The sequence below is a fragment of the Hemitrygon akajei genome, chromosome 1 (genome assembly GCF_048418815.1).
Source record: "Hemitrygon akajei chromosome 1, sHemAka1.3, whole genome shotgun sequence".
NCBI classification, from domain to species: Eukaryota; Metazoa; Chordata; class Chondrichthyes; order Myliobatiformes; family Dasyatidae; genus Hemitrygon; species Hemitrygon akajei.
In genome coordinates, this window is record NC_133124.1 from 40,615,907 (window position 1) to 40,636,661 (window position 20,755).

General features: G+C 38.5%; 1 protein-coding gene across 5 annotated transcripts in view; it reads right to left on the reverse strand.

The window, feature by feature from the left end:
- The window catches only part of chd7 (chromodomain helicase DNA binding protein 7), a 228,198-nt gene that overhangs the window by 26,428 nt on the left and 181,015 nt on the right, over window positions 1–20,755 (reverse strand). For all 5 annotated transcript variants that reach the window (XM_073041862.1, XM_073041857.1, XM_073041872.1 and 2 more), the window contains exons 23-31: window positions 19,214–19,373; window positions 18,384–18,473; window positions 11,493–11,596; window positions 6,604–6,733; window positions 6,400–6,472; window positions 6,129–6,186; window positions 4,319–4,547; window positions 2,650–2,858; window positions 936–1,688 (exon numbers count right to left, since the gene is read on the reverse strand). In XM_073041862.1, coding sequence (XP_072897963.1) covers window positions 936–1,688; window positions 2,650–2,858; window positions 4,319–4,547; window positions 6,129–6,186; window positions 6,400–6,472; window positions 6,604–6,733; window positions 11,493–11,596; window positions 18,384–18,473; window positions 19,214–19,373 — 1,806 coding nt within the window. The remainder of the gene's footprint in view (window positions 1–935; window positions 1,689–2,649; window positions 2,859–4,318; window positions 4,548–6,128; window positions 6,187–6,399; window positions 6,473–6,603; window positions 6,734–11,492; window positions 11,597–18,383; window positions 18,474–19,213; window positions 19,374–20,755) is intronic.

The window sequence follows — 20,755 nt, forward strand, 5'->3', positions numbered from 1 at the left end:
TTTCCAAATGATGGATGCATCTACTTCAATCATTGCTGGTTCACAGAAACATCACATTTTCTCAGTGTTTTTTTCTTATAACAAGTCTTTTCCAACTTTCCATCATTCCTCCATATTCTACATCTCACCTTGCACAATACTGGTGATTTATAGTATCTGGTTAACCTCTCAATCGGCATATTTTTGGAAGTTGGGGTGTACCTTGGGAAACCCAGAGGGTCACAACGAAAATGTGTAAAATCCATACAGGCAGCAACTCAACTGTGCCACGCAGTCCTAAATCTAACTTTCACTGATGTTGTAATTATAGAATTCAAATTTCAACAGGGACAATATCTCTAAGTAAATGTTTACAAAGCAAGTACTTTGATTTTACTGGATTACTATAAAATCCTTGAAACTTGAAAACGAAGCAAAAGATTATTTAGCAAGTTCAGCATGCACACAGTTTAATAAAAGCAAATTTAAGATTCTGCTGAGGCAATTTAATAGTGTTCCACTTAGGGATCACTGGATTGTTACACTCAAAAGCTTACAGCAACCTTGCACACCACTCTGCTACATGGAATTAATCTACACGCATTTATTATGGAAGTGAAGTCATGTTCTCTTGACACCTTGTGTAACTCTTGTGCACAAGAGTTGTGCAGCATTTAGTTAACCAGATTAAACATTATTTTGATTACAATGATAAATGTTTCAAAATTTCAATGAAATCAATTTTAAACAGGATTTTGTGTATGATTCATCAGAATGAAAATTTTTAAATGTAAAAATATAGAAAATGGTTCCATGATTGTCGTACGACTGCTTTTCTAATTAGCTGAAATAACACAAAATTACAATTAAATAGCTTGCCTCTGAGAGCAGAAGGCACTTACACAAAGCAACAAATCCTTTATTAGGAACACAATTTGTTCACTCACACATAGTACCTTCTGGTTGGGATGATTCTTCCGACTTATCATCAATATCGTCGTCATCCTCCTCCTCATCATCATCATCTTCTGACCCTTTCTCAAATGGTAATTTAGGTCTGAATTCCTTTTCCTCAGACTCAGCAAGCATTTTAGTACCCAGGGCTGAAGTATCGTTAGCATCATGCTCCACTTTCACAGATAAGGGCTCTGAGGTATTCTGACAATCAGAATCAATTTGTATGTTCTCTGCACAATTCGATTCTCCATCATCCTTAGAAAGCTCTGCACTTTGCTCAGCCTGCACTGTTGGTAAAGGACTTTTTAATTCACCTTCAGTTTTACTATCATCATTATCAGTTTGTTCTGTACATTTTTCTTCCGGAACTGGTGTGGCTGGAGCAACAGAGGATACTTGGCTCACACAAGTTGGTTGGTTTTGGAAAGGTGTACTGATCCGCTGGTTGGCCCCTTTGTTTTGAGCAAAATTTTTATGGGCCTCCAGGAAAGAAAGCTCAGGGTCATTTAAAATGTGATAGTCTGTCCTGCTAACTCCATGCTTTGCAGCACCAATCAATAAATCTTTGTCATGTTTGCCACACTCCCACCATTCAGGCAGGTCCATGCTTGGCTGGCATAACTTGAGTCGCTCATCCAATTGTGCATGGAGCAACACCTGCTCTCGAACCTTCCGGAGAAGTTCTATTCGATACAAGGTTCTAGAAGCACGCTCTTCCGTGATGGGCTCAATGAAAATGGTAGAATCAGGTTCTTTAAGGAGAAAATAAAACAAAAACTGGTTCAAGTCTCCATATTGGTAGTTTCTTGTGCGCAATTCATAAGAGTTAGATTTTATGAATATCCTGATGCAATGAACTCCCACACAATGTAACACGGACCTAGTGCCAGATCAGATTACTGATTAAAGAAATAGATGCAATGACTAGAATATTGGAGTTACACTTTCATTTAAAAGACAAACTAATCACTTTTAAAACTCAAATTACCTGAATAATGTTCCATTTCTGCAATACAGCAAAAATCCTGCATAATAATGATGTGAGTATACATATAAAAATATTAACTAAAACTGGCCGGTAGCTGCATTAAAGAGGCATAGCCATTGCCTACATTCAAAACCAGCCTCAACAGATTTCTGGATGTTGGAGAACATGGAAATAGGGCAAAAATATGATACTGAAATAGATGCTGCATCAGCAATGATTTTGTAGAATGACAGAGCAGCCCTGAGAGTCTTGTATGGCCTACCTCTGTCATCATTTCTTTTGATCTACAGAGAAACAACGCTATTCATTTCTTTCACCCTGCAAATGCTGAAAATTTGAAACAGAAAGTGCTAGAAACACTCAGGTCAAACAGTACATCTTAATCAGACTTGACAATTTCTGACCAAAATCATCCATCTATGATAGCAACTTGCCACTCTCCATTACTACAGCTTGATCTGCTGGGCATATCCTATAGCCCTGCTTGTCAACAACAAAAAATATCATTACTTTCTAATGGCCCCTTAACCATGTGACCTGATTAGATATTTCAGCCCTCCCACTACCTTAAAAAAAAGGATCAGTCAGGTTTGCCATCTTGAAACATCAACTGTTTCTCTTCTCATATTTGCTATTTGACCTGTTGAGTGTTTCAGCATTTTGTTTTTATTATACATTGTGCCTTAATCATCTGCTTGCTTCCGGTCACCATAGTAACATCTTACCTTCATCTGGATTAGGAGGCATACGACATACTTTTCTACACATTGTCACAAATGAGCTGAAGTACTTTTCCAAACTATCATCAGACTTTTTATCCAGTCTAGCAAAGGCACGGAATTGGCTCCAGTCAAATTGCTTCTTCGTTGGATCAAAAACTATACCAAAGGTTGATACTACACGGTAGAAGTCTGCCTCCTCCCTCCTAGTCCACCTAGACAACAAAGATATGTTGATAAAAGCATTTCAACATTGAAGTCATGTGGGAACTAACTGATATTGGTATGTTGTCACATGTGCTAAGGTACAGACAAAAGTTTCAGTTTGCATATCATTCAGGCAGATCGACATACAAGTACATTGAGTTAGTAAGAAAAAGCTTTAGCTGTCCATTCAAGATTCAGGGAACAGCAGGAAAGCTTAGTGTTAAGATATTGTATGTTTTATTCAAACCTTAATTGCACTGCATTTTAAGAGTCTAAAGTACCAATGATACTGGATAATATCAACTGAGAGATGGTGAGATAAATTTTTACTCCACAGAATTGATAATAAAAACTAGACGTGAACTAGACTGAAACTCTGTTGGTGGTGCTACTCTTTGTGCCTTGCAACGATGCTGAACTTTAAAAACAATAAAGCTCTTTGGGTATCAAGAGCAGGAAATCCACACTGATTTTTTTTGTCTTGTATAAGGCAGGAGACAACATTTCCAGATTTTCCACCTTGGTCACTGTTTTGCTTCTCCCAATTTCTAGAGGGATAAGTTTTTGAGTTAACATTATTAGCAAAACCACAAACCCTTGCATATAGACTAGTGATTCACTGCAGTGCCACTGGGCTTTGATCTAAAATTGACTATGAAAATTAATTATTTGAAAGTTAACATTTGATGCAATATCTGCCATGAAAACTAACTGGAAATCAGTTTTGCAGGCTTTAAAAGTTTCATTGATTTCTTCTCAAAGAATTAAAACAGAACTGAACGATATTCACAGAGTGAATAAGTCCAGACTAGAATGCAGGCACAGATAGCATAAAGCAAAAGAAAACCATGTTTCCTTACAGCTTTGTTTTAAGAGGTACTAGCTAAAATATTGCTGGACAAAATGGAAACTCTAAGGGAGGAGTGTGGGAAGATGGGAGTTGAGAAAGAAGATTTAGAAGATTTTTCTTAATGTTTGGTTTGATTCAAGGAATTAATGGTTTACTAATGGACCCATTTCTAATGTTGTTAGAATGCTGAATCTCAAATATTATTTTATAACTTATACCCATTACTGAAAACCTGACTTTTGTTTATTTTCCTAGTCTTTACTGAAAGAACTACACAACCAATTTCTACTAAATCCACAAGGTCATTTATAATTATTTTCAGTTTTATCTTGGGTGTCACTTTACTTTGGATTACTGTAATGCTCAGCATGATTTGCTTTTGAGATTTCTTAAAGTTTTCTGTTCTTAAGAAGTAGTTTTCTTCTCAAAAGTATTTTCTCTATCCAACAGCTTCCTTGAAAAAAAATTGCAGTCTGGGGATCTCTGATTCCAAAACTTTAGAATGAATTATTTACTGTCAATACATTTCATTAAGAGCTGGACAACGTCACAGATAAGTATTCCAAACCTTGATATATACATTGGAAATAGAGTAAAGTGCATAATTCATGGTATTACCTTTGACGCTTCTCAGATATGGCTGCATTTCTCTCTGCCTCCCGAGCTCTCACTTCATCTCTTGGCCGACGTCTGCGACGGTCACTTTTGTTTAGTGCTTCTAATTTCATCTGCTCCCTCTTGTAACTGCGCTGATAAGCTGTGATAAGCCGGCGCAGGCGTGTTGTTAGAACTGAGGTGCTGGGCCAATAGAGTTTATCCGACTCATCATCTTGATCAGGTTGTTTGTCTATAAAAACATTATATTCAGTAATGCTACTCATGCCTAATCAGTGGATTGCTTAAATCCTGTATTATCACCAAGCAAAACCCAAATCCAAAATCTATTCTACTATTGTTCGTGCAGTTTTTGCTTTATTTGAGTTAAGTGGAACTCATTTAAATGTTTATTAAATATGTACTGATATCAAAGTACTAATGATTCGATTAATATGAATTTATAACACAGCTTTAACTTATTTACACATTTTAATAAAAATGTTGTACATGAATTAACTCAAAATATGAAGCCAAACTAAAGCAAAACTAAGTGAATTTAAAATCACAACATATCTGCATTTTGTTGAAGTTTGGTCAATGCACATGCTTGTGCGCACCAATTATATGGTGATTCAATCTTTCCTTAGCTATGGAATTTTTTTATCATGATTACACCAGCTACAAACAGCAATCCTCTGACATATCACCCATACCATCCAGCTTATGGTTTCTGCTTGACATCTTGCAATAGCATTCTTGTTTTTAATTCATATTTCAAAACTTGTAACAAGTTTTGCAGACAGTTCTCTAATAACCTTGGGCTACACATTCAAGTCAAATTAAGTCTAAGAAAATCAAGAGAGCATTTTTCGAACAAAAATAATGCCTCATTTGATGTTAAAATGAATCCCATTTGAATTGCAGTTCTTATGAAAGTTTGTTTATCAGATCGCTATAAAATTGTACATAAATAACTTCAATCTCATTTATCCATGTAGCCACATTATTTTTTTGACTTACCAGAAATATAGAAACTATTTTGGCCTACAAGTTCAGCTTTGGCTCATGTACTTGAACACAAAAGTTACAATAAATTATACAACATGTCTATCAATAACCTTGATACAATGTTAACTTATTTATGCAATTTTAACTTAGATATTTATTTTATGCACATCACAGCCTATTCCGATTTCACATTTTCATTTCACTTTAGGTCTTCTTTCCCACCTACTTTTCTCCTCATTTTCTCACACTCTCTCCTCACTTCACCTCACCGCCACTATCCGTTTTGTCATTAAAAAGCTGAGATTTCTGTCAGGATACCACAGCTTCAAGGTTTAAGGTGCTTGTATCAGATTCAGCTCTTTGTTGAAATAAGGAAACTAAAGAAAGAATTAAACTCTTCAACAGATTAACAGCAAGAAAATTTACTAGGATTATATTAAAGTTTAGGATTTTAATCTTCCATTATTGCACCTTGTTAATTCTTGCAACAATACAAAACTAGAAGCTGTTATATGAAAATTTGATTTTAGTATTTTAGATTTACGCACAATTGAATCAAAGAGTTAATTAAATCCAAAGTAATTCCAATTGACAAGCTAAGCTCTGAGGTAGTCTGGTATTCAGCTAAGGGTTCCACACAAACATATGCAGGCTTAATAATTTAAATTACTAGGGAAAAACATCTGTAAACAACAGTTGTGAATTCCATGTATGTATAGGGTTGACTGCTTGATGTAAACTCATTTGGTCTAAGCCTGGGATCACGAGTCATTGGTTACCAGAATGTTTCAATAATTCCCTCATCCTTATCACAAGACCTCACCTGTATTCACAGTATCCACACATTCATCCTTGTCATCTTGTGGTGAATTCTCAAATTCCTGCAAAGAATTAGCTATTAATATTTTTGAAACATAATTTTCTCAAGGATTGTTACACCTTATTCCAAAGTTTATGAAGTGGAAAATACTTAAAGATTCAAAGCAGTACTTTCAAAATATTAGTACATGTTCCTATCAACAAGAATAGGTAAATCAGATAATTCAAATCAAATCTTGCAACAAGAAGCTTATAGGTTCATTAGCAATACTCACATCCATTTCATCTTTGAATGGAATTCGGCCAGGTTTATATTCTGGATCTTCTTCTTCTCTGTCAAAATCAACACTGAAATAGCAGCATTAATTAGAAGTCATAGGTTTGATGCTACCACTGCTTATTGAATACTAGATTGGGGGATTTGGGGGGGTGGCAGGGGTATGTGCTGGATTATAAAGGTTCTCAAAAGCACAACTTACCCATCACTAACGTCAGCCAGCACATCTGTTCCCCTCTGTTCAGCAGCCATGGCCTTTGCATCAGGCATTCCTACTCGCTCCAGGAAACAGAATAAAGGATCTGCCCTTATAGAATTGTACTTTTCATAGCCTACACAAAAAACGCAAATTTTTAAAACCACATTTTAATCAGTGAACATAACTGTATATAGATCACAGTTTATCAATTTTTGCAGAATAAAGTATTGATGCACACGGATAAAAAACATTTCCTGGAAATTGAAGTGAATAAAAGTTATGATTTCAATAATTCAGTTTACCTCAGTTTGATCATAATTACTTGCAGTAAAATACATAATTACAGTTTGACATTTTCTTGAATATACTTGCCTCTGAAATTAAGAATTAATACTGAAATAAACACTCACTTAATACTTTGCAAGGTATTTAAGTCTGAAGCTAATTACTGAAAGGGAACAGAGAAGTGAAACAATATAGCAACAATGATGGAGTCATTGGTGGAATGGAACGGTGGAGCAGACTTGATAGGCAGAATGGCCTAATGCTGCTCCTATATCTTCTGGTCTAATGACTTTACAATAATTCCCCTAACAAAATTTGTGTATAACCAATTAAAACTGCAAAACTTCAGGGGAATTGGCCAACCAAAAAATTAGTCTTAAAATAAGGGGAAATTATCAGCATCTTTTGAGCTAGTTATAGCGCTTCAATTAATACAGAACATTAAAAAAATTTGCATGTTCCAGAAAAAAAAACTGAGAAAATGATTATCAGGCTAGACTTGCTTCAGTTGGACCACAAGCAATACTGCCTCAGTCAACCAAAAACAGCATAATTCAATTAGGTTCTGCACTGTGACACATTGTTCTTAAGTACTTTTGAGCCTCAAGCCAAATTGTAATCATGAAAGGTTTTATAAGCCATCAGTCTACCCCCCTAGTCAGGACACACACTAGAGAATTCCACTGTGACCTCGAGTGAATTTGGATTATGATTAGGAACTGCTCTTTGTATACATCATGGCTGTTCTGCATCCCAGTGGTTCAGAGTTAACAAGACAGTATTCCACAACAGGGAATGCGAAAGTCTCAGTGCTGACATTTGTGAAATACTACTTGGAAAAAAGCCCAGGAGGCACTTATACAGATTAATAGCAAAGGTTAAGCTACTATTCACTCCAATACAGGGCTAGAGCAGAGAAGCAGAACAAGAGGAGCAGAGCTGGAAGCAGAGATAGTTGCAGTTTAGTAACATAAACATGGATTGAATTTTAAATTATTGAAACAGGTGCATTTTGCAAATAATTATAAAAAGAGCATTTGGAAGATATCCTTCATTATTAGAGTTTCTCAAAGTATTGTGCCTAGCATCCAAGTCATTCAACCAGAAGCATTTAAGTATTTCAACAAGAGGCAAAAAACAAATTGTTCAACTTGGAATTTATCACATTTTACACATTAGGTCAATTCGATTCAAATAAGTCTTTTCCTAAGCTGAGATTTTATAGGTTACAGATCTTTCAGCTGTTAGTTTCATTTCTTGCACTTCTGTTCTCAACTTCATCCTCCCTCAGATCACCGTGAGGATTGCCCATCTTAATCTAATAACTTTCACATTTATTAGGCATCTTATATTCACCAATTTCTGTGAGAATCAGAATCAGGTTTATTATCACTGGCATATGTAGTGAAATTTATTGTTTTGCAATAGCAGTACATTATACATAGTAATAAAAACAATAAATTACAATAGGTATACATATAAATAAACAAGTAGTGTAAATAGAGAGGGGAAGAAGCTGTTCCTGAAACTTTTGATTATGTCTCTTTAGGCTCTTGTACCTCCTCCTTGATGGTAACAATGAGAAGACGGCATGTCTTGGTGATGAAAGTCCTTAGTGATGGATGCCACCTTTTTAAAGACATTGCCTTTCGAAGGTGCTCTGGATGTTGGGGAGGCTAGCTCCCATGAGAGACCTGGCTGAGTTTATGATTTCCAGCAGCTTTTTCCTATCTTGTGCAGTGTGCCCTCCATACTAGAGGGTGATGCAACCAGTTAGAATGCTCACCATGGTACCTCTGTAGAAATTTGAGAGTACCTTTGGTATCATATCAATTCTCCTCAAACTGTTAATGAAATACAGCCACTGTCGTGTCTTCTTTGTAGTTGTATCAATATGGTGGGCCCAGGATAGATCTTCGGAGATGCTGACAACCAGGATCTTGAAACTGATCACCTTTTCCACATCTGATCCCTCGATGAGGACTGGTGTATGTTCTCTCGACTTCCCCTTCCTTAAGTCTACAATCAATTTCTTGGGCACACTGACATTGAGTGCAAGGTTGTGGCTACGACACGACACAACCACTGTATAACCCCTCATCACCATCTCAAATTCTACCAACAACTGTTGTGCCGTCAGCAAATTTATAGATGTTATTTGAACTGCGCCTTGCCACACAGTCATAAATATAAAGACAGAACAGAGCAGTGGGCTAAGCACACATTCTTAAGGTGCACCTGTGTTGACTGTCAGTGAGAAGATGTTATTTCTGATCCACACAGACTGTGGTCTCCCAGTGAGAAAGTAAAGAATTCAGTTGCAAAAGAAGGCACAGAGGCCCAGGTTTTAGCTGTAGTCAATAAACAGCATCACGGCGGAAGCATTACTCTTGTCCAGGTGATCCAAGTGGATAGCCCGACGACCTATTGTGGCAATGGGCATATTGCAGCAGGTCGTCCTTGCTTGGGCACGAGTTGATTCTAGCCACGACCAACCTCGTAAATGTGAGTGCCACTGGGTCACAGTCATTGAGTTAGCTCACCCTGCTCTTTTTGGACACTGGTATGATTGTCATCCTTATGAAGCAAGTGGGAACCCCCAAATGCAGCAGTGGGAGACTGAGGATGTCTTTGAACACCCCCACCAGTTGGTTAGCACAGGTTTTCAGAGCCCAACCACATCAGGGATTGATGCTTTGAGGGTTCACCTTCTTCAAAGATGTTCTGACGTTGACAGAGATCACAGGGTCACCAGATGCTGCGAGAATACGTATAAAATTCTAAGGGGATTGGACAGGCTAGATGCAGGAAGATTGTTTCCGATGTTGGTGAAGTCCAGAACAAGGGGTCACAGTTTAAGGATAAAGGGGAAGCCTTTTAGGACCGAGATGAGGAAAAACTTCTTCACACAGAGAGTGGTGAATCTGTGGAATTCTCTGCAACAGCAGACAGTTGAGGCCGGTTCTAAAGGGATCAGGGGGTATGGAGAGAAAGCAGGTACAGGGTTCTGAGTTGGATGATCAGCCATGATCATACTGAATGGCGGTGCAGGCTCGAAGGGCTGAATGGTCTACTCCTGCACCTATTTTCTATGTTTCTATGCTTCAAATAGATATCATTTTATTCTCCTTTTCAAAGTGTGCACAAAAGGCATTGAGTTCATCTGGGAGTGAAGCATCAATGCCATTCATGATTTTAGGTTTCACCTTGTGGGAAGGAATGGGCTGCAAATACAGCCAGAGCTGATGTGCATCCGATTCTGTCTCTTGCCTCAATTGGAATTGTTTTTTCACTCTAAGATTGCCTTCAATTGGCCATACCTGATCTTCTTGAATAATTCTGGAGCACCGGTCTTGAAAGCCACAGATCCATCTCTCAGTAGACTACAGATCTCAAGGCCATCAACATGGATTTGGTGATCGTAGCACATCTGCCTCTTCACTCTTTGAAAAGTCCATTCCTTTCAGAACTCCCAAATTGCTAAACAGCTCCGTTCAGTCTTCAAATTTCTGTGTGGAAGCTCTGTGAGACCTTCTCAAACTGCTCCTCTTCTGTGTTTCTACTGACCTGATGCAAAGTTTCCTGAAACTTCAATGATCCTCCTCCCAACCCCCCCCCCCAAAAAAACCCATATAGATGTCCTTTGACCCATTCACTTCCTCCAACAGGCTATATGTTGTTCCACAAGCTTAATGTTGAGTTGAGTGTCATGACACCTGCCACTTGGTTTATGCTATCCACTCCACTCACAATAAAATCCAATCCTCACTGCAATTAAAATCCAACCTCAATAACTGAAAATAGCTCCTTTGTCCTTCCATGAATGGTATCTGGCCCAATGAGTTATAGGTATCCGTTAGTCTCGTGAGACCATGGATTTGCGCCTTGGAAGGTTTCCAGGCCGCAGGCCTGGGCAGGGTTGTATGGGAGACCGGCAGTTGCCCAAGCTGCAAAGCTTCCCCTCTCCACTCCACTGATGCTGTCCACGGGAAGGGCACTAGGACCCAAGCAGCTTGGCACCGATGTCATCGCAGAGCAATGTGTTAAGTGTCTTGCTCAAGGACACACACGCTGTCTCAGCTGAGGCTCAAATCAGTGACCTTCAGATCACTAGACCGATGCCTTATCCACTAGGCCACGCGCCAACACAATGAGTACTTCCATCCTTTCCTATTTTTATTCTGCAATTTATTTTCCCATTTTCAAATAAAATATTTGACCTTTAAATTTATAAACTTTTTTATCAATATGAATTATGGCTACAATTTTTCATCTGATTATTTACCTCATAATTCCCTCACCCACTCTAACCTTGATATTTAAGCCATTTCAAACCCCAGGCCTTGCATCTTCATCCCAACATCCACAATATGCAAACCTTTCTGTAATAGTGGCTGGACATCATCCTGCAGGACTGAAACTAGCTTGCATTCCTCCTATTGCCAAAGATAATGTTTTTTTCCCATGAAAATTATGATTTAACTTAAACATACCTAGAACTGCACTTGGAGCTATTCCAAGTGACACACTTGGAACATGGAGTGACACATTAAGTATTTACATTTCACACTTTGACTGGGGTATTAATAAACAATGCAATTACATACCATGTTTAAATACTCCAATAAGAAGGCATTTATCAGCCTCCCGATCCCACCAATCTGTAGGAAGTTCACCATGATCGATTTCTGGGATCCAGATATCTATATCACTAAATAGATAAAGTCTCAATATGTAAATGAAAGCTATTTCTCAAAAAACAAAACAAAATTAAGCTATATATTGAATTCTAAAATATTCAAAAATGCAAGCTCAAAGAGGCAAACATCTTTTCATTTTCATTAATATTAATGTCAAAAAAAATTCAACACAACAAAAAATCAGCTACGATTTTGAAAATTATGCCAGTTTCAGTTTTCACATTTGAGTGATTTGACTCCCTTCTCACAGCATTTAATGGAATATTGCATCTAATCAACAACATTTATTACTAAGGTTTTACATTCTTTGATAGAAAAATATTCAATGTCACTCAACATTTCTTAAGTATCAATTTCAAAACATTCTACTACTGAAGAAAATTGCATCTTATTAAAAAAGCATCTCATTTAAAATCCTTAATGTAAACATGTTCACGATAGCAACATTTATGGAGATCGAGATAAACTTGGCAGAGATTTGAATCAAATCCAGGACTTTTCTGATACATTAAGTACTGTGTGTAGCCACCTTTAATATTAAATTTAATTGGAAACTGCTCTAACAAGCAAACACAAGTTAAAGCTGAACTGTGGAAAAGGCTGACAGAGGTTGCAGTGTAGACTCTGCTAGCAAGAAGGAATAAAAAGGATGCTTGGCAGCCAGTTTCAAGTCATTTTCAGCTCATGTCAGAAACCTGGCACCTGGCTCACTCTCTGTTCTACTTCAAGTCCATCTGTTTTCCTTTCCACAATTGAACTTAAGTCATGTAAAATGTCTTGCTTATAAGTTTTATGATGCACGTGATCAGTCATCCCAGTTGACCTTTATTTTGCACCATCTTCAAAAACGGCAGCCTTTAATAATTATTCACATCTCTGACTGACTAAACCAGTTGCACATATATACTGCATATATATATATACACACACACACACACACTCATATATATATCTTTTCAGTTTCTATTGCTAGAAATAAATCCCAATATACCAATGCATTCATATGTCCTTACTAACCTGCACTGCCACTAAAGTACACCTCATTCCGGTTGTCTATAACTCAGTCTTTCAAGAAAGCAAGTAATCTCATTTTTCTCCAGCAAAATCAACTTCACATTTACAGTATACACTGAAATTTGCAGGCTACAAATCCATCCTTAGAGTGCATTCTCAAAGGTATACATACATTTTGAAACTGTATTTTCAGTCTACATTTAGGCAAACAATTAACATTAACAGTTCCAGTGCTAATTATAGAGCATGTTTCATTACTTATCAAATATAAATCCCGTGAAAATAAAAGAAGCTGCAGATGTTTGAAATCTGAAATAAAAATATTTTAATGTAAACTTTTAGCTGGCCAGGTAGATTCTGCAGTAAGATAAGTGATGAACATTTCAGGTTCAAGACCCTGCATCAGAACTGGAAAAGGAAACTATTTTCACATTGCAGAGAAGGTGGAAGAAATATGGGTAGGACAAAGGGAATCTCTCTGATAAGGCAGGTCTAAATAAGTCATGGGTTAAGTTGCAAAGGTCACTCAATTGGGGGGGGGGTCAATTGGAACAGTTAGTAGAAGGGAAAAGCAGAGCAAAAGCTGAGCTGAGCTGAGGGTAATGAGGGAATGAGTTACAGACAAAGGAGATAAGACCAAGTCCTGATTCAGGCTCTTGACCTGAAAATTATCAAATGCTACAACCCCCCTCCCTCAAACACACACACACACTGCTCGACCTGCTGAATTCTCTCAGTAGTTTGATGTCTTTTAACAAAGGGGTGTGAAAACGTGCTAAATCCATCCCAAATGTCAGAGACTAAACTAATGGAAGGAGTAAAACTGAGCCAGGATCATTTACTGCAGAAATGGCCAGCTCTCAGTTACACATGGTATTCTTCTTCAACCTTACATCGAGCATCAATATGAGAGTACAGGAGGCCACAAGCAGGTCACAATGCAAGTAGGTTGGACAATTAAATCAGCAAGCAACTGGGAGCTTGGAGCTGCTCCTGCAGACCAAATACCAGTGCTCCCCAAAGCAGTCATTTGAGTTTGGCTGTATGGGAGTCCACACCACGAATGATGAATCCATACATAAATTCAGAGAACTGACATCGGTGGTGGGGAAGATGCTAGAGTCCATTATTAAGGATGAAATAGTGGCATATCTAGATAGCAGTGATAGGATTGGGCCGAGCCAGCATGGATTTACCAAGGGTAAATCATGCTTGACTAATCTGTTGGGAGTTTTTCGAGGATGTAACCAGAAAGTTAGATGGGGGAGATCCAGTGGATGTAGTGTACCTCGATTTTCAGAAGGCATTTGATAAGGTCCCACATAGGAGATTGGTGGGTAAAATCAAAGCTCAGGGCATCGGGGGGAAGACATTGACATGGATAGAAAACTGGTTGGCAGATAGAAAGCAAAGGGTAGCGGTGAATGGGTGTTTCTCGGAATGGCAGGTGGTGACTAGTGGGGTACCACAGGGCTCGGTATTGGGACCACAGCTGTTTACAATTTACGTCAACGATTTAGATGAAGGCATTGAAAATAACATCAGCAAATTTGCTGATGATACTAAGCTGGGTGGCAGGGTGACGTGATGAGGATGTTAGGAGAATTCAGGGTGACTTGGATAGGCTGGGTGAGTGGGCAGATACTTGGCAGATGGCGTTTAATGTGAATAAGTGTGAGGTTATCCACTTTGGGAGTAAGAACAGGAAGGCAGATTATTATCTGAACGGTGTAGTTAGGTAAGGGAGAAATACAAAGAGATCTAGGAGTCCTTGTTCATCAGTCACTGAAGGTGAATGAGCAAGTGCAGCAGGCAGTGAAGAAGGCTAATGGAATGTTGGCCTTTATTACAAAGGGAATTGAGTACAAGAGCAAGGAAATCCTCTTGCATTTGTACAGAGCCCTGGTGAGACCACACCTGGAGTATTGTGTACAGTTTTGGTCTCCAGGGTTAAGGAAGGACATCCTGGCTGTAGAGGAAGTGCAGCGTAGATTCACAAGGTTAATTCCTGGGATGTCTGGACTGTCTTACGCAGAGAGGTTAGAGAGACTGGGCTTGTACACGCTGGAATTAAGGAGATTGAGAGGGGATCTGATTGAAACATATAAGATTATTAAGGGATTGGACAAGATAGAGGCAGGAAATATGTTCCAGATACTGGGAGAGTCCAGTACCAGAGGGCATGGTTTGAGAATAAGGGGTAGGTCATTTAGGACGGATTTAAGGAAAAACTTCTTCTCCCAGAGAGTTGTGGGGGTCTGGAATGCACTGCCTCGGAAGGCAGTGGAGGCCAATTCTCTGGATGTTTTCAAGAAGGAGCTAGATAGGTATCATGAATAGGGGAATCAAGGGATATGGGGACAAGGCAGGAACCGGGTATTGATAGTAGTTGATCAGCCATGATCTCAAAATGGCAGTGCAGGCTCGAAGGGCCGAATGGTCTACTTCTGCACCTATTGTCTATTAACTGCAAGTTAATTACTGCTTAATTTGAATGACTCGATCGATGAATGGTGGGAAGGAAAGAGGTAAAAAGATAGGTGTGGTATCATCTGAAGCTGCATGGAAATTTTAATAACAGGTGAGAGCTTGGAGGTGAAGAGGGCCTACGATTTAGAAAGAAAATGCCCTTTAAAAATGTTGAAAAGAAGATAAAGATCTAAGGGTGGTAGAATCTTGCTGAATCTGGCAGAGGTCATCAAAACTGAGCTGTTGATTGTGGAGGCTGACATAAAGAGCTTTTACCGTGAGAGCAGAGTGAGAGCAGAGGTGTACGCAAAAGATGAGATGCAGTTAAGGACTTAGTCAAGTACGGCAGAGTTAAAGCCCAGGTTTAAAAAGACAGATTTCAGAGGCACCTATGTGAGAAAAGAATGCAGTCCTTAAAAACTGCAAAGTAGGAGGAAGGTATTGATGAGATAACTTACATGCATTTTTATCTGGATTCTCCCCAAAAGTCAAAGATGGACCACATGAAGGTGGAAAATAGCAGCTAAAGCCATGATCTTTTAAAAAAAAATTTGAGTGCATGAAGCACTATCCCACAAAGGAGCATCAAATATCGAGCCCACACCAAATCCCATAGTTATATCTTTAGTGATGTTTAAAGAGAAGTTGTGCAAGGCGATGATGAATTCAGCTGGATGAATGAGTCAATTCAGGGGAAATGAAGAGATCTTTATTCAAATGCAGGGCTCTCAGAATACTGTGGAAGAGAAGTGTAGAAATATTGGATATTCATGGTTAAGGCAAAGAAAACCAGAAAAAGCCAATGTGGAGGGCACAAAGAAAAAGATGGGAAGGGACAGGACAGAGAGAAAGGATGGAGTCAAAGAGGAAGAAATCGGTTTAGTGGGGCCAAGCAGGCCAAAACTATAATTGTGCCCAGACTGCTTGTGGATCTTTGACAAGATACAGTGAGGTGTACTACGGAGGGTAAATCTCCCAACAAAATGAGATTTCTGATGGTCTGGGAGGCTATGTCCTGACTTTCATTTGTGGGATCATGGTCTAGAGGGAAATATGAGGATGAGTTTGAGAGCTAATGCTTGGCTTCTGCGTTGACAGGCCTGTGTGACGTGGTGTTCTTTGTCCAGACTTCCATCCTCCACTAACCATTCTCTTTCTTTTTGCTCATTGTCATGCAGCTGCAGGAGATGTCATACCTATCATTTAATATTTTCCATTCTAACTATCCAGAACACAAATAAACCTTGCAAATGTAGCAATAATTGACTTGAATGTTTTTCAACTCAAGAGTCCTGGATTTGGTATTCACAACATGGTCTTCATGACATTCGAAGAATCCATTCTGACCTGTGACCTCCAACCCCGTTTTTATGACACCAAAACAAGCTTGGTGAACAGAACCTCATCATCTTCCAGACTTGATCCTCAATTCTACAACTTCAGATAACCAACTCACTTCATCTGTTCTCATCTGTTGCAAATTATCCACCTGTGAGCTCAGTTTCTCTCTTCAATTAGCAGCCCCTGATCTCTATCATATTACAAAAACCCAACTTAACTTTCTTCTTTAATTAAATGCTTAGGATATTCCAAACAGTGAAAGATGAAGTCTTCAATACTTTCTTATTTCTATAATTCTCTGGATATTCTTCCTTTTGAAGTATAGCAATTACATTGCCTGCCGATCCATCTGAGTCTTGTAATGAAAAGTCTATTTTTTTCACCTCATTAAACACTGGATGGAATAAGCATCCTCTAAGAGGACCACAACCTTGTCACAGAGTTTGGTGGCTTGCGTGCCTCAATGAACCGGAAAGCTATGTTAGCTGGACTCAGGGCGTTGGTGCTTTTGGTAGGGTCACCTATTGGCAGAGGTCTGGCTAAGATTCTCCAGGTTCGAGGGTTCAGCTCAGGACTAACAATCTTGAATGGTTTAAAAAAAATCGTTACGGAAACAGCAACGAAGAATCTTATATCTTCGGGATTTGTATAACTGATAGCATTGAAAACTGAGGGGAAGCTTCTGGCTGGATGAAGGAAGCCCTGAACATCGGCAAGTTCATGACCCGGAACCATACCTGGAGCACAATAGAGAAGATGGGTAAGGACAGACAGAGATGGAGGACCTCCATTGCTGCCCTAAATGCCAGTGGCGTAAGAGGCATTTGATGATGATAATGTTGGAATTAGCTTAAAGACAAAGTTTGTTCAATTCCATTAATATTGCATTTTGATTTAAAGTATATAGGCAAGCTTACAATCAATTGGTGAAAAGCGAATCTGCAAGGTTTATCAAATTTGGATTGGACTTTATATTTGCATCTTACTGAGTACAGAGTCACATAATGAAGTGTGCATCATTCAAACATCCTTGCTCAGGAAAAACATGGACAGAGAGACATGAAAGCTAAAAGGGCATTGGTCAATATGAAAACTTTTAATTCATAAGCCTATGAGATTTAACAAATTTAGTATTCAATATGACTAAAATGAGTTTTGAATTAAATTTACATCAGTAACACTAGGAAAGATTAGCAAATCTGGCAAGGACTTTTTTTAGGCAGTGCTCCACCTGGTAACTGGTTATCACCATTCATATTTTAAGATCTAGAAGTTCTTGCATATTAAAAATCCGTTTAAATTTCACCGTAACTTAGATTTTAATGAAAATATATCTATTGATAAAGATTAAATGAACATCAAAAACCATTTTGGATCATCCGTCAAGTTGAGTTTGCAACAGCGTGCAGTCAGACTGATAGAAAAGGCACCAGGCTATAGATCAATTCAGCATTACATGGCCACATGTTCCATTGGAGGATGATGAATAGAGAGTCAAATCAGTAAACTTTGTTTCTTATTCTCAAAATTTTAGACTTAACCGATTAGAAATTTCAACAGAAACTGCTGGCTCGTTTCCCCAATATTTATCTCAGAAATGTAGTGACAGATCAGTTTGAACTGGATTGCATCTAAGGAATTGGTTTTTAACCATTTAAGCCTCCAGATTGTTCATCACAAATAATGCACTAGATTCATCAAAATTTTTACACTCAAATAAACTTTGCAGGATAGTTAATTCTGCTATTTAAAACACCATCTTACAATAATCATGCCAATCACCCACAATCCCCATTTGTAGATTTCAGACTGGACAGAGTACCAGATACAAACTGAAATACATTCAACTATTAAGAAATCTTTCTTTAAACAAAACTAAACATGGGGGCTTACTTTAAATCAAGTAATTTTTTTTCTGTGTCTACATACCAATCAAAAACCACAATAAAGATCCCACTGACACATTTCACTGACCTTGCATCTGCACCATCAAATATCTTGTCTGCTACATCGCCTATCACTTCCTGCCTCAAATAATACAGCATCCGCACCCGCAGTAGGACTCTGTAGAGGAAGAAAGTTTGAACATTAGCACTGTTTGCCAACACTAGCTTTTGGCAGCTGCTTCTGTTCATCCATCATTCTGCCAAGGCTGATTAGCTATGCTGTATGGTAGGCTTGAAGCATGACAGATGGTGGCATATAATCACCTCTGTGTGGTGCTTTTGCTGGCTTTCAACAGCCATGCTTGGCAACCACTTTCAACATACTGAGCACAGTGCTGTGCAGCCCAGACACATTTCTTTCAGTAATGCCTAATTCAGTTTGTGAAGTTTAACGTGTATGTTGCCAGTGCTTCTGAAGTGTTCAAGTAAGTTTGTAAACAACCGAGCAGATGGCTTGCAGTAGGCGTTCTGCTCCATTATCTCATGCAATTTCCTCAGCTGTTGCATACTATCTTCTGAAGCAGCTTTATGTTTAGAATAATGAGCAGCTACATTAGTAGCTGAAAAAGATAGATATGCAAAAATCTAATTTCAAGTGCCTCACTACAAACAATGGTCTATTTTACACCTTTATTGAAAACATGGGTTTTCAAGCAGTATTTAATGCACATTTCTGAAGTAGTTTCCGAAGACGGTAACAAGAAGGCACTTTATTAAAATGCTAATCAGAAATACAAATGAATTGTACAAATGAGTCAAAAACAATTAAACTCGTAAATTTAAAATAACGAAAATAAGATTCAAGATCCTTCCTTCAGTTGATATTTACTTTGCCCGCAAACTGTAACTAAAACTCACTTGTTGCAGTGGTGTTTAAGGTGTTTCTTGTAACCATCATCGTGCAGCAAGATATCTGGGTTGCAGCTCGAAAGCCAATCAGCATTTTTCATGATCGGCTGAGTGGACTGGCTTTTAACTTTCTTTCCTTTCCTCCCTCTAGGCACTGGCGCAGACAAACCTATCAGAACAAATGTACAAGTTACAATCATCCTAGCACAGAACACACAAACCCACAAACTAATTAGTGCACAGATTGCATAGTTTTCAACTTCCTGAAATATAATGTAATCATTGCATTGCTCTTGCTTTAATCTCTTTATTCCTTCCTCAATGCGGCTGTTGTAATATCTTTATCTCTTGATTTTTTTGTTCTCTCTCCATCAGTATTTGTACTTCTGCTTCTGGAAACTATCTGCTTACCCTTTTTGACTTTGTTAGTTTATCTTCATCGGTTCCACTGATTCCTCAGTTTTTTCCCCTCACCTGTTCTTAAAATCCACACTTTTCTATCAATCCTGGTCAAGCAAGGTATGTATATCATGGCATCTCTTGCTCCTTTTCTTTCCACTCTCTCCCCTTTGGTCCTCTCAACAAGCTTGATTTTCTTTTCCCTTTATTTGATGTCCTACCTACTTTCTCCTGACCGTTGTTGCCTCTCCAAATGTTCTGCCCACTCTTTCAGATTCACATCTCAAACTGACGACAAAAGCCTAGTGAAGGTTGTAACAGCTCAAGAAAATCTATGCATTTTAATTGATAGCCATTAACTGAGAATTGCAATGAGAAGCAGTAGGAAGGGCATCGGATGAGGCAACAAGTGGGTGGGTGAAGGTTTCAGCAGATATTTTGGACGTGGAAATAAGCAGCCTTGGTGATGGTCTGAATCTCACTTCAGTATCAAATGTGATAGCAAGACTGCTAATGGTCTAGTTCACATTTTAAGATAGCTGCCAAGAGGAACATAATCAGCAGAAGGAATTAGAAAAATCATTAGATATCTCAGCCCAAAATGTCAACTCTTTATTCCTTTCCACAGATGCTGCCAGACCTGCTGAGTTCCTCCAGCATTTTGTGAATTAAAAATGATGGCATCATATTTATGAATACTTCAGTGGAGTAAACCTCATCACATTAGTAGAGTAAGCAAAGTGACCAGTCAGACGATTTAGAGACTGGAGTCATGTGTCAACATCTTGACATGAAATATACTGCTGTTTCATTGTCACAGATTATAATTCTTTGCCCCAGATTAAAATTCTGGAAGTCCTTGCCTACTACAGGTATTTAATTACCTCCAGAAAGATCACAGAATTTCAAAAAGCTGACATACATCCACCACTGGAATGCAATTAGGGCCAAAATTAGTCAGCGATGCCCACATCCCATGACGGAATATATAGTGCAGGAGGAATTCATGTGGGACACCACTACTAATTGTGTGGATACAGGAAAATAGGAAAGAGCAGAATGAAGTGTAGTCACACTCAAAAGGACAACAGTAAGCATGATCTAAAGAATATGGCGTAAAACTCAAAAATCAAACGGCACTATTATGGATAG